Source organism: Dichomitus squalens (genome assembly GCF_000275845.1).
Source record: "Dichomitus squalens LYAD-421 SS1 unplaced genomic scaffold DICSQscaffold_1, whole genome shotgun sequence".
NCBI classification, from domain to species: Eukaryota; Fungi; Basidiomycota; class Agaricomycetes; order Polyporales; family Polyporaceae; genus Dichomitus; species Dichomitus squalens.
Window position 1 is genome coordinate 2,271,858 of NW_006766883.1, and position 12,856 is coordinate 2,284,713.

Genomic DNA, 12,856 nt, shown 5'->3' on the forward strand with positions numbered 1-12,856 from the left:
AGAGTGATAGCGGTCTACGCTGGCGGGACTGTCTAGCAGTTGGCAAGCAAAGGTGCGGAAAGTCTTGCGTGGACGCAAGGCGCTCTGCGACGAGAATCAGCAACGCAAACCCAGAAGGCTGATGGACAAGAGGCAGACTGACCGCTGAAGAAAAAAGAGGGGATGAGGAAGAAGCCCGGAAACGAAGACGGGGGGAAGGGGGATGAGAGGACGGGGGATGGGAGAGAGGGAGGCTATATGAGGGGCGGGACACGCGACCGAACCTGTTCTGTCACGACGGAACAGATGATCACTGATCGTGTCTCCTTAGAGACATTCTGCCACCGCCTCCCCCATTGGCTCGCTTCTCCCCCCGCCCCATTGGCCAGGACAGCCCTCATCTCATCCATTCCCTCCTCGACGGCTCGAACTGATCCCAACCAACGACGCTGCACAGCGCAGGCAGACAAAGATTATGACATTGTAGATCTCGTAAACGTAACATGCGCCCCCGCCCCCTCTCCGGCGCATGACTGCGACCGGCCTCCGCCCTCCTCAGCGCCGCCCGAAATCCCCGTGCACATCCAGAAGAATCCGCAACGCATTGCGCGCCCGAACCTGCGCCATGTCTTCCCGTTGCGAGGCAAGCGTCGTCGTTTCCACCTCCCTCGACGTCCCGTTGAATGGGTACTTCCGGCGGAAAAGCACCAATCAGCACCCCGCGCTTCACCGCCTTATCCACTAAGCAAACCCGACTTACTGGAACGAACTGCAACCAATCCGCGCCAACAATCAGCGTCCGGCGCTTGCTCGCGCGCGCCAGGTGTCTCACGTACCTTGTGCAAATATTCGTACGCGACCAGCGTGAACCCGAATTGCGGACTGCTGCGAAGGATGCGAGCAGGGCCGCCCTTGAAAAACGCCTTGAATCCCTCCTCTCGGTCTTACCCACCGCCGAGCCAAGCCAGGCACACAGTCAGTCACTGCCTGATAACCGGTCCCCACGGTCTATTTACTCACAGATCTTCACAAACGCATCCGTTAGTCCCTTGTAGTTTGTCTGGCCGGTCCGCGCTTCAACCTGCAGCCGAGTCTTCACAACATCTACCCAGGGTTGAGTAAAGGAAGAGCGATATCCGCGTTTGATTAGCCAGTCGTCTTCGAGCGCCTATTCCCGGGAGGTCTAGACTCACCGGCAGGCGTTGTGAGATACGCAGCTGGCATTCCACTGCGTCGGTATTCAGAGCCGTCAGCATCCTATCAATCCAGGCATATACCACCCATCACCGGTGGCGATGGACTCGATCTGAAACGACGTACGCGACTGCTGCAGACGTCAACGTCTCCAAGAACGACAGCTGTTTGCCATTGTAGCCTTCCTGAAAGACGTCCTTCTTGAGATGCGAGTACGCCGGGAAGTAGATGGCCGAGAAAGGAATGTCGCGCAGCAAACACGCGCTCGCGCCGCGATACAAGCCAAGAAGTCCCAGCTGGCGAATGATGTGAACAGCGCCTTTGGGCACAGCTCCCTCCAGCTTAGCCGCCTCCCCTTGGATCTGGAGACGGATTTTCCTGAAATACCGACAGCGGTCAGTATGCTTCTCCGCCTACGTCTCGCTGTCATTCCTCTACGTACACGATCTCAAGCGGGTTTGTGAAGATCTGCGGGGAGCGTCGATTATTGCTACGCTTAATGCCTGCCTCGGCGAAGCACACTCATAACGTACCACTTGACAACCACCAGCGGTTCCGCCGGCGACGAGTTCCCAGGGCAAGGTTATTCTCCCAGTCTCGGGGTCCATGGCGCGCGAGCGGATGAAATCATTGACGGTGAGCTTGATTGCTTTCTCAGGCGCGACACCCTGTGCGAGACGGAAATAGAATCAGATAAATGGTGTCTTCGGTGATGAGACGCGTTTGACGCTTCTACGCACGATCAGCTGGGGACCAAGCCCGCGATAGAACCCAAGGAAGCCTTCGTTTCTAAACACCTTGCGGACGCAGTCCAGAGAGTTTTTGTACAAAAGCTGCCCGACGACGGTCGACCGCTGGTTCTGCATCCTGCAGGGACACCGGCTCTCAGACGCGATGCAGCGGACGTCGATCAACGATTGATCACGTACCTCGTCTGTGGAGCATGCGATCGGACGCGTCAGTGTCAGCGCTGTTCCATGGATACCTCCGAACCTTACCTTGACTGTTGGACAGCTTAAGACATGTGGACACAGGATGCAATTAAGAAGGACACGCACCTAGATCTATAGGGTATACAATCGTCGCGCCAAAGCCGCCTGCAACACCTGTGGAACGGGGGGGGGCATCAGGTACGTCTTCCGGCAGTTTGTCCCCAAGCTAATGCTAACCTCCGAGGCCGAAGTTGTACGCCGAATGCGCGATCTGGTGGAACAACGATTCAACTTGTGCAGTCGGCTTCACCTCCGCGTCCCCAGGGGCCTTCCACCGGGGATCTAGAAGTTGCGCAAAGTCGAGCAGGGACAAGCGCTGCGAACCGTTACCGCGGCCGGCGAAGTGGAAGATGATGGACGCCTCCATGGGGGTGAAGAGGGAGTAGCGGGTGCTTGACATGCAGTGATTGAGGAAGTCGGACTGGTCAATGCGACCGTCCTTGGTTTTTGCGGTGGCCTCGCGGATTATGCTATCCACCAGTAAGTACAACGGGCAGGTAGTGAGATGAGATCGTTAGGCACATACCGCTCTACCATATCCATCTCTGCCGGGAGTGTCAGCTGCCTGATACAACGGGAGACCAGGGAGGGTACGCACCTTTGATGACATTGTGGAAGGCGTTGACTTCCGAGTAGGATATGCGGCCGCCTGGGCTCAGCGTAGTCAACGTCGGAAGTCTCTCTATGACGGCGTCGGACAGTTTGTGGCCAGCAATGTCCTACAGAGTAGGGGTCAAGTCATATCGCGTGATAGCCATACAAACAGAACGCACTAGGATAATCTTCTTGAACTGCTCGGCGCGGATGTAGCCATCTTGGTCCTTGTCGAGATACTTGAAGGCCTGGCGCAGACGCTCGCCCTGGAGCCCCTTCATCAGCTGCGTGAACTCGTTGTCTACGATGTACGTGAGTCATAGCGAGAGCGAGGTATATGCACCGAGACGTACACCCAAGGACGTGGGCGCCGTTCTTCTTGCCAAGATACAGCTTGACCCAGTCGCTATACGATCGTGAGCTCAGCACCCTGCCACCGAGGCGCACTCAACAGTCGCTGCGTACCAGTCAAAGTCGAACGGGATGGCGTCAGGGCCGACGTTCGCGTTCAGCACGTTCTTGAACTCATCGTACGAGATGGTGCCCGACTCGTCTCTGCAACACAGCGCGCGAAGAAAGAAAAGAGCGGGTCCGGTTTGCATGACATTGCTCGCGCGGGGTAAATTGGATGGTGTGCGTACACGTCAAAGTATTGGAACGCTATCCAGTAGTCCGCATCCGGCCGCTTCAAGATGGTCTCAAACACCACAAAGTCATCCCAGGACACGAGCTCGCGCTTGTTCACGTCCGCGACGCGGAAGAGCGTCCCGAACTGGTTGCGCCCGATCTTGCTGAGGTCGCCCTTGGGCGCGATCGCGTTCACGAACTGCTCCTTGTTGAGGTATCTGCGCGTTGCGCTGGAATAAGCAAGTTCGTACAAATATACGCAGTATCAATACACACTTGTTTCCGTCTATGACGGTCTGCGCGTTCGCATCGAACGTCCTTCTCCAACGCCTTAGCTCGCTCTCGGGAACCGCGACAGCGCTCTTCACAGACTGAAGGGCAGACACGGTGCGGGAAGCGGGAGGCGCGCCCTCTGCGTCACAGTGGACGGTCGAGAATATGCGGGGTAAGCAGAGCGGGGACATGGCCGGACTCAGTGTAGGTCTTCTTGTCTAGTGTTCCGGAAGAGGCCGAGCGACGCGCAGCGGCGAGTATTAGAGGATATAGCCGGGTATAGCCGCGGAAGAGGAGAAGAAGCGAGAGATCTCTATAAGGAGAGACAGTAGAGTACTCTATGGACGAGAGCAGAGATCGTGCGCGAGGCAACACGGACAGCGAGGCGGGGTAAATGATGAGTTGGCGGTCCTCCCCGACCACGCGCGCGTCTACCTGGTTTCCCAACCGTGCCCTGCTTACGTAATCGTCGCTGGTGCAGACGCCCAACTCAATGCATCCCATTGGCCCAGAGTTGGCAGGCAGGACGTGTATTTCTGCGGGGATACGCTGTCATGACGCAAACGCAACCGCACGCGGAAGCCTGAAGCTGACACAATACATCTCCTTCTGAGGGGCCACCGAGCGGACCCAGTGGAACGTCGCGTCTTCTCCCAATGCATGCCCAATCTGCTCTTCCACCCGCTGAATTGAACTCATCGATGAGTTCGGAGCCAGACATGTGTTTACGCTGGGCACTCACCAGGCGGATGTCTTCCTCAGCCTTTGCCGGCTCGAGCTCCCGCGTGAAGCAGTGGGTGTGAATCATGGGCATCGACGCCTCGCCGTACAGCCCGCTCAAATCCCGCTCCCCCGCGTTCGCCCGCGACAGCACGCCGCGGAAGGCGTCCAAGAACAGGATCGCGGTATCCGGCAGATTCATGACAAAGTGGCCGATGCGGTTCCGCGGGGGCCCAGGAGGAGGTGCCGGCCGCTCTCCGGCGCGAATCTCCTTCTGCTCCGTCCGCCGGATTTTGGGCGGGGGCACCGGTGCGAGGGGCTCGTCCCACGCTCGGTTGAACGCCTGCCGGATAAACTCCCGACCGTCTTCGCAGAAAGCCCGCACGAGCGCCCCGACCTGCTCAACGTTAGCCCGCCGGCCGGGTATAACGAGGAGTACTCGCACGCACCTTGTTCTCTGCGATGTTCAAGGTTAGATACTTGAAGCTCGAGGGATTGAGGTCGTTCGCGAGAACGGCGCAGCCCTTCTTGGCGGCGGGGATAGCGAAAGGCCCCACGCCCGCAAAAACATCCGCGATGAGATCTTGCTTGCTGAATTTGGCGATGAGCCGTTCGTGCTCGGTGTGCAATCTCGAGTTCCAGTAGACTTCCCGGAAGTCGAACGTGAACCGACAGTCGTTTTCAGACTGCGCCACGGTGTTCAGCAAGCGTGCCGACGAGATCGCGGATGACTATACCTGGGTAACGACGAAGTCGGGGTCCCCCGCTAGAAGTTCCATACTGAAAACGCGGAACTGAGTGCTGATGTTATCAAGCTTGTTCACCACAGTCCTAACAGACGGGTTTTTCTGCAAAGAGTTGAATCAGGAAAGTCCATTGCTGCAGAGGAATTGCCATACATCCAGAATGACCTGACCGATGACATGCTTGTACGGCAAGTATTGCGGCCGAAGGTTCAGGTGGGCTTCCAAACTTTAGACAACGCTGCGCCCGCAGGAGTCGATGAACACACCTATATGACCGACCACAGCGAACCCCGACGGTGCTTCTGCTTCGAGTTCTTCGGGCAGAATAGCGTGGATCACCTCGTCTAGCAACGAACATTTAGCGTTTTCCCGTGGAATCCGGTGAACAAACGATGGCACGCACCGCTGCTCCAGTAATCATAATCAAACGTAAGTTCATGGGAGACCAGCTCGGCGGACTCGGACTGGAGGAATTCTAGCGCTTCCGGAGTCAGGTCGGCTGGCTTGGCGCAGCGTTCAGTCGGTAGTCACGCGCGAAGCACGGGGAGCGGAAAGCACCTTGATCAGTGTATCTGAACAACACTAGTCGCTGCTGGTCCGGACCCCTCGCGACGCTCTTCACCTTGGGAACATCGATGAGAGCTCTGAGGGCATCCTTTCGTAAGCCCGTTACCGCAGCCGTAGACCCCAGCGGCGACGCACCTCTTCAGAGCGGGAGCTTTGAGCATGACACCGGCCTTTTCGGGAGGAACCTTAGCAGCGAGGACTGGAATGACCTTGCGGAACTGGTCCTTGTCAAGAACGCCGTCCTTGAGTCCGAATCCACGGCCTTTAGGAAGGATGAGTTGACTGCTGATGCCTTTGGACATGATGTTTTGTACAGCGGATGTGAAGAATCGTCGGGTCAGCCGACCGATCATCTAAATGCCAGGTCCACCAAGGCAGTAAGAATCCGGAAAGGCTGATGGTGAAAGCGAATAGTTGACCGAGACCAGGATGATCTGGCTGGAACGGATTGGTGGCGGCAGAGATGCAGATCGCAAGGAACACGCTTCAGGCAAATCAAGCGCGGAAATTTTTGATGGGATTATGACCAAAAGAAGGAAGCGTGAGCCTACATGGTGGCGCCTGCGGTTCCGTGGGACTCGGAGTCTGGCCTCTCCGAACTCTAGCAAGTTGCCACACTACGTAGGTCAGTACTTGACGACGACTCCCGCAAGAAACCGCGCACGGGGTAAGGACACGACACGCATCGCCCCAAGGTTTCAGCGCTAGCCGTTATGCTTGAGGACGATGATGTCATACTCGTCTGCAGACAGGCCGACGTCATGCGTCGCGAGTTCGGGGCAGACTGGTGCGTCATGTCTCCAACGTCGAGTGACAGAAATAGAGTATGCATATAAGCGCAAGGAGCTCACAGTCCAACAGCATACTCCAGTCAATATCCTTCTGCTCTTACGCCAAGTCTGCACAGAACCCGCTACTCATACTCTGATCACTCTACACCATGGCCGAACCCAGACGCGACAGCAACGTAGACAAGGCCAAGATCGACGACCAGCCCCGTTCTCCAGAGCATTCAGGCCCTGCCGCGCCAGAGACCCAATCGAGTACGGAGGACTCTGCCTACCCACCCCAGCGACATGCAGGCGCTGTCGGTTACGGTCCTGAGTACGGCAAAGGAGCGGTATGTCTCGCCCTTCCTCAAGCATTCGCACATGATTTAACTTTGGCACAGGGCACCTCAGACAAGCTCCAGGGCTTCCAGGAGGAGGTCAAAGGCAAGGTGTTGCGCAAACCCGATCTCGTGCAGCACGGGCATGAAATGCGTACCGGTCAGCTGAAGAAGAAGCAGCTGCAGGACGATGTACGTTCATCTCTACATGCGCTGACTGTGCTTCCTTGTTCTAATCTTCCTTCTAGTTTGGCGGCGACGGCGGTCCTTTTGCAAAAGCTGGAGGGAAAGATGATGAAGAGGACGCTACCTCTAGTGACAGCAAACAGGAGGTCCAGGCTGCGACCACCGCTCCCGAAGGGACAGACAAGGCCGACAGGCAGCAGCAGGGGCAGAACACTGATAAGACGAACTACATGGGTAGCAGTTGAGTTGCTTCATTGTGTATCACGAACATTGGATGTATCACTTGTATCGCTATGCAGTCTGTATAATTTGTACATCTATCTACGCAACCTGCATAACTTTGACAGTGTGCCTTAGCGTCGATGACCCGTAAGTTGGTGGATTCGAAGCAATTTCATCACAATCGTACAGCTAAGAAGACCTCGCTCGCTGAATACTGCCGTGACCATCTAATTTCCACTGTTCGATATATCGTGTTACCGTTCGTAGTACGACCGCAGAACGTCCTTCAGTGTGGCGCGCTACTATAATGATCCCGCGCTTCGGATCGCTACACTTCGTTCGAAAACGTTCAAGTCATCTCCTCGCGGTTAATCCACCTGCTCACTTTGACTCATTGAGTGGCAGTGAAGCTACCTTGATTCAGTGCCAATTGCAACCTGACCTCGAATCTCTCCAATATAAGTACCCACTATCCCAAGCTTACCCAGGTCGGCTGCGATCGCGATCTGTCATTGGAACTTACTCGCCTCACTCTCTTGCCCAACTTCTGGACTTCCTTCCATCTACGTATCACTCGCGCCCTTAACACAGCCCCCCGCTCTTAAGGGCTTCCGTATCCGCGGATAATAGCTTCCCTCACTATATCTCCTATAACTTCCGCAAATCGTGAGTAACTTCGTGCGATCAGCACGACCTCGAGGTGATTCATACGTATCCGCTAGAGCGACCACGACATCGACACAATCCATCGCAGCAGTCCAAATCAACATTCCTTCTACGGAGTATGATTATCTCGTTCCACCATCATCTCAGGACCTCCACGCTGACGGTATACACTGCGGATTCCAGCGGATCGCACAGTTTGAAGGACAATAATCCTTGCTGGCCAATCCCACGCATCACGCAGACATCGCGGTGTCTGATTCCTCGCCGACAAGCTCGGCGTTGATTTTGAAAAACACAAAACACAATGGAATCAGAGCTCAAGGAGATGCAGGCGAGGCTGGAAACCGTGCCTCGGTCCGTGCTCGAGCATGTCATCGATGTGCACTGTCATCCTACGGACTCCGACATGGCCATGACGCTGCGGGTGGCCGAGCAGATGCCAATCCGGATATGCGCCATGGCGACGAGGCGCAGCGACCAGAGGCTCGTGGCCGACCTCGCGCGAGCGCACCCCGACAAGGTGACCCCATGTTTCGGTAGGTGTCGACCGTGCTCCTCGAGGAGATGATTCGTCGCATTTCGGGCTCTCGCTATAGCTATGTGCCCCTTCCAATCCCAAACTGTGCCGCTGTCAGCATCGTGCGTTGACCAACGCGCCCTGCAGGCTACCACCCTTGGTTCGCGCACTGGATCGCCCTCTCGCCCGTCGTCTCGAAAGAGGAGCATTATCGCGCGCTCTTCCTCCCGCCTAGCCCCCCGCCGAAACCGGACCTAGTTGCCGCTTTCGAGCGGCTGCTGCCGTACCTCCCGGACCCCACACCCATAGCAGATATCCTTCCCGAGCTGCGCGAGAGCCTGGAGACCTTCCCGAACGCCATGCTCGGCGAGGTGGGGATCGACCGCGTATGTCGCGTGCCCTACCGTCGCCCCGCCGACCCGCCTTACTCCGAGTACGCGCCCACTCACGGAGACGAGGACGCGGACGGCCCGCGCTCGCTCTCGCCCTTCACGATCCCGCTCGAGCACCAGCTCGGGGTCCTGGAGGCGCAGCTGGGTCTCGCGGTCGAGCTCGGGCGCAACGTGAGCCTGCACAGCGTCAAGTGCCAGGCGGCCACTGGCGAGGTGCTGGACCGGATGTACAGGAAGCACGGAGAGCGATGGCTTAGGATTAGCGTCGACTTGCACAGTTGTGGGCTGAGCGCTCAGACGTTCAGGGATATTGCGGTAGGTGTCGTCTTTTCGTGGTCGTGGGTCCCGTGCGTGAGGGACGACAGGCTCTCCGGCTAGACCTGGTGCTGGACGGGCTAGAGGATTGCACTATGCTAGCACCTGTCCGTGCAGAAGGGCGGTTCGAGTCAGCTTCGCCCGCTCGCAATGGGCCATACGCCCGAACGCGATGGTCAACGCGAGCGTTGGTGCGCTCCCGCGGCCTCAGCCTATCCAGTCTGTGACGCGCACAGGCAACACAATGCTAACATTCCGCACCACTGACACCTATATCCCCACATTGCCCCCTTCCCCCCCGCTCAGAAAAGACATCCAAACGTCTTCCTCTCGCTCTCGACAGTCATCAACGCGCGCTCGCCCGCGCACAAAGACCTCATCGCCGCGTGCGCGCCCGACCGGATCCTCGTCGAGTCCGACTTCCACGACGTGCGCTGCTCGGCGCCGTACACGTGGCACATACTCCAGACCATCGCGGAGGTCAAGGGCTGGCGCGTCGAGGATGCGTGGGACGCGGACGCGGACGCTCCCGAGGATCGGTGGGGCGCCGTGCGGCGGCTGGCGGAGAACTGGAGGGCGTTCGAGCGCGGCGGCCATAGGCCGTCCGTCAAGCGGAAGCAGAGGAGGGACCGGGCGATCGAGGAGTGGGAGGCGGAGAACTCGGAAAGCGACTGACTGAGGTTGGGTTCTGGAGCGATGTCTGGTGTGCCGGTCGCCGATGAGAACGGCGGATACGATGGAACAATGAGGTATGCTCCAGTGGACAGACAGAACTGCCGGATGAGCATTTCTGTACAGCTGTGGCGGCTCGTCCGCGTTCACATCACACTTTCTTGGAATAACAGGTGGCCTCCAAAGCAATATCGGTCCAATAAGAATATATCCATTAACACTACCCAGTGTCCGTATTACAGAAAGTAGCGAAGAGCTCGGCGCGCCCACAGATGTGGGTCGTCAGGCTGCAACACGCCTGAGCCATGGGTGCGTCAGAACATGTACATGAGCAGTAAGACGGTGCAGAGGCCGATCAAGCAGCCGACGATGAGTGCATCCCGGCGCCGCCGCGTCTTGATCATCGAGAGTAGGTTGTTGATACCAGGAATAGAACCTATTGGCCGGATACAACATTCATAGATGCAGTGCCGGAATCAGCGGCGGGATCGCGAGAAAGCGGGATGAGAAAGGCGTGATGCGATGACAACGATGAGAGACGAGGGATGGATGCGGTTGGGGTGCGGTGCGTCAGGGCATGAAGGGGAGCGCGCAGTCAGCTATTAGTCTCTATGGCAGTCGGGCAACCAGGGTCACGAGAAGGGACACTCACTGAGGACGCCCTGCATACGCGCGTTGATCCCCGAGATGGTTGTCCGTTGGCGCGCGAATTCTGCACGGGTTTCGTACGCCTGCCTGTGGGACGCACATGCGTGCGGCGTGAGTATGTGGTACGGGGGCGGTGTGAGCAGATACGCGAGACAGAAGGAAGGAAGTGTAGTATGTTTTGGGCGGGGAAACATGATGGCGAGAAAAAGTGGGACGTACGCAATCATGTCGTCCGTCATTCGATGCGAACTGTCAATATGTCCGCGTTCGGCGAGCAAGGAGTCTGCTGCTGAGGACTTGTAGGCACTGATTCTGAAGTTAGCGGTGACGTTGTAGAGCATCATACTGCGAGACGCACTCTATATCGTTCCTGACGCCGCTGAGTAGATTAGCCTGGTCAAGAGCTGTCTTCACATTGGCCTATGGATATAAAGGGTTGACCATGTCAACGCGCGCTCGAAGGGACGAAACTGCCCAATGCACACGTACCTTCGTTCGTCTCAGTTCTCGCGCATAATCCAAGTAGACCTCCCTATGTCTTTGGATAGCGCGGAGCATAGACTGCGATGGAGGGTTCTCTGTGTCGTTTGAAAGGGTGGACAACTGGTCGTTGATCTCTTGTAGCTGGTGCGCGTCCCTGCTAAGCTCTATATTCAAGCACGCGCACCGGACAAAGTGCAGCTTACTTTCTCCAGCAGCTCGTCAACCTCAACCTCGAGGTCCTTCCATCTCTCTGAGGATCCGCCTGACTCGAGATCGTCGTTGTTGCGTGAAATGGACGAGGCGAGGCGTGCGTATGCGGTAAGCTTGGTATCGAAGAGCGCTTCGAGCGTGCGGCATTGCCGATGTAGCGAGTCATATGTGGCCATGGCCGGTTGTACTTCAGAGTCCAGACAGCCCGAAGAGATGTATGCGAAGAAGGGAAAAAGCCTGCGCGAGAGACGTCGGATTGCGCAGTGGCCGCCTCGTTGGACCAGTCACTCGTTGTGCCCTTGGTCGGCAGATGCCGTGTCATAGACGCCTGTTCCCAGCCTCGTCTCGTATACGTATTTCAGGCTAATGCTCCGTTGGAACGGTGCTTGGGACTCGACATCGAGGCGAGCATCCGACTCCGGTTCCCGACACGACCGTCGTCTACAGTGGCCACCGGGCAGCGATGACACGTCTATGCGGTCATGCAAGTGTCTGGAAAAGTAAGTTCCCAGCACGAAACGGTGTGGACAATCGGCGCCGCTCTAGCGACGTCGAGGTATTTCTGAGCATGGGAGGCGTAAGGTACGAGAACTGACTGATACTGACCAACGGTAGCTTGCTTACTCCGAATCCTGTCTATGCTCCGCCCCATGTGCGATAGGCGCAACAGGTGTCCTGTATAGAAAATGTGACGCACGTTCTCTCTTCGACGACGTCATAGATCACACCCCTCCAATATATACACCGGCCAGTCCCTACTCCGTTCCTTACCAACCCACGACTACTAACGACCCTTCAACGCGATCATCTTACGATTTCCTCTGTGAAACCTCCATCATGGTAATCAAGCGAATACACTTCGTCTTCGTGTCTCGTAACTCATCCCATTCCCGTTGTTACAGCTGGTTGCGAAATTTATGCCGGCCGACTCCGAACGACGCTCGCGCACTTTCTGCATCGTAAAATGAAACAAATTCCATAAATCGCCCTGCACTATCAAACACCTAGACCACAAGGTATTCGACCCTTCTGGGTCCATAAGAGCCTGAAACATCATGAACAAGGGTGATCCACGACGTTCGTAGAAGGCTCTTTGCAAGGACCTCACAGGCGCTACTTTGAGCAAGTAGGCTGGAGCGAACAGACAGGCTCTCAAGAACGGAAGAGACAGAATTTGGACAGCAATTCACCTAAAAGACGGTGTTGATGGTCCGTATAGGCTATTACAGACAGCTGTGTGGCAAGGGTGCTTCGAGAAAGCTGGAACTAGATGCTACTCAAACACTGCCTCTGTCGGCATTGCATAGTGTTGATGATGTGTCTGCTGACGAAGTTCGCACTGGAAAGGTATCAAGAGCACCTATAAATACTTTTTTTATAGATATCAGAGCGGCGAAACGACATTGAAGCCCATGAGAGTTACGAAGATATGCCGATGTCTGAACCTCTTCCGGCGCTTGATGCGCTGGCAAGAGCCAGGAGGCAGACTGCCTACTGCTCTGGCTGAGAATGTGTAACATCTTCCTATAAACCCACAAAACCTACTCTAAATGAGCCATATACTTTCATAAGTGACGTTGCAAGGCGGTGCGCAGATGCGGCGGCCTGAGCGAGAAACCTCATCGCCCATAGGGAGCTTCTAGTGATTTCCCTCGAAGGGCACAAGTCGGGAACCAGGAGTCCTACGCTCTCCACTCAAGTTCGTGAGGTCTCGTACTCGCTGCTATAGGGGTTATGGAAAGTTT

General features: G+C 56.5%; 3 protein-coding genes across 3 annotated transcripts; 1 reads left to right on the plus strand and 2 right to left on the minus strand.

Annotated features, from left to right (window-relative positions):
* Positions 1-440: 440 nt before the first annotated feature.
* DICSQDRAFT_176843 (mitochondrial inner membrane protein) lies at positions 441-6,126 on the minus strand. Its single transcript, XM_007360522.1, has 27 exons — positions 5,828-6,126; positions 5,684-5,769; positions 5,529-5,624; positions 5,392-5,469; positions 5,279-5,343; positions 5,117-5,227; positions 4,829-5,065; positions 4,402-4,776; positions 3,663-4,343; positions 3,401-3,604; positions 3,225-3,314; positions 3,113-3,165; positions 2,939-3,060; positions 2,764-2,884; positions 2,692-2,710; positions 2,343-2,635; positions 2,232-2,279; positions 2,103-2,176; positions 1,914-2,033; positions 1,707-1,841; positions 1,616-1,641; positions 1,300-1,551; positions 1,173-1,207; positions 1,000-1,083; positions 816-922; positions 740-748; positions 441-669 (listed from the first exon to the last, which is right to left on the minus strand). The coding sequence occupies exons 9-27, from the start codon at positions 3,848-3,850 to the stop codon at positions 535-537; spliced, it is 2,115 nt and encodes a 704-aa protein (XP_007360584.1). The 5' UTR covers positions 3,851-4,343; positions 4,402-4,776; positions 4,829-5,065; positions 5,117-5,227; positions 5,279-5,343; positions 5,392-5,469; positions 5,529-5,624; positions 5,684-5,769; positions 5,828-6,126; the 3' UTR covers positions 441-534.
* A 506-nt stretch (positions 6,127-6,632) lies between these two features.
* Positions 6,633-7,231, plus strand: DICSQDRAFT_47591 (uncharacterized protein; the record flags this gene model as incomplete). The annotated part of the gene is made up of 3 exons (XM_007359845.1): positions 6,633-6,812; positions 6,864-6,992; positions 7,049-7,231. The coding sequence occupies 3 exons, from the start codon at positions 6,633-6,635 to the stop codon at positions 7,229-7,231; spliced, it is 492 nt and encodes a 163-aa protein (XP_007359907.1).
* A 1,510-nt stretch (positions 7,232-8,741) lies between these two features.
* DICSQDRAFT_131435 (V-snare-domain-containing protein) lies at positions 8,742-11,363 on the minus strand. Its single transcript, XM_007360523.1, has 6 exons — positions 11,105-11,363; positions 10,908-11,042; positions 10,777-10,838; positions 10,638-10,724; positions 10,423-10,505; positions 8,742-10,206 (listed from the first exon to the last, which is right to left on the minus strand). The coding sequence occupies exons 1-6, from the start codon at positions 11,285-11,287 to the stop codon at positions 10,085-10,087; spliced, it is 672 nt and encodes a 223-aa protein (XP_007360585.1). The 5' UTR covers positions 11,288-11,363; the 3' UTR covers positions 8,742-10,084.
* Positions 11,364-12,856: the final 1,493 nt, after the last annotated feature.

Excerpts from the sequence above, each read along its gene's own strand:
- DICSQDRAFT_176843 (XM_007360522.1), bottom strand. The coding sequence starts at position 3,850 with ATGTCCCCGCTCTGCTTACCCCGCATATTCTCGACCGTCCACTGTGAC. Across the intron at positions 1,842-1,913 it reads GGCTTGGTCCCCAGCTGATC|GGTGTCGCGCCTGAGAAAGC; the intron begins GTGCGTAGAAGC and ends CGTCTCGCACAG. Across the intron at positions 1,208-1,299 it reads TTGACGTCTGCAGCAGTCGC|TGGAATGCCAGCTGCGTATC; the intron begins GTACGTCGTTTC and ends ATACCGACGCAG.
- DICSQDRAFT_131435 (XM_007360523.1), bottom strand. The coding sequence starts at position 11,287 with ATGGCCACATATGACTCGCTACATCGGCAATGCCGCACGCTCGAAGCG. Across the intron at positions 11,043-11,104 it reads TTGACGAGCTGCTGGAGAAA|CTACAAGAGATCAACGACCA; the intron begins GTAAGCTGCACT and ends GACGCGCACCAG. Across the intron at positions 10,839-10,907 it reads GAGAACTGAGACGAACGAAG|GCCAATGTGAAGACAGCTCT; the intron begins GTACGTGTGCAT and ends TTATATCCATAG.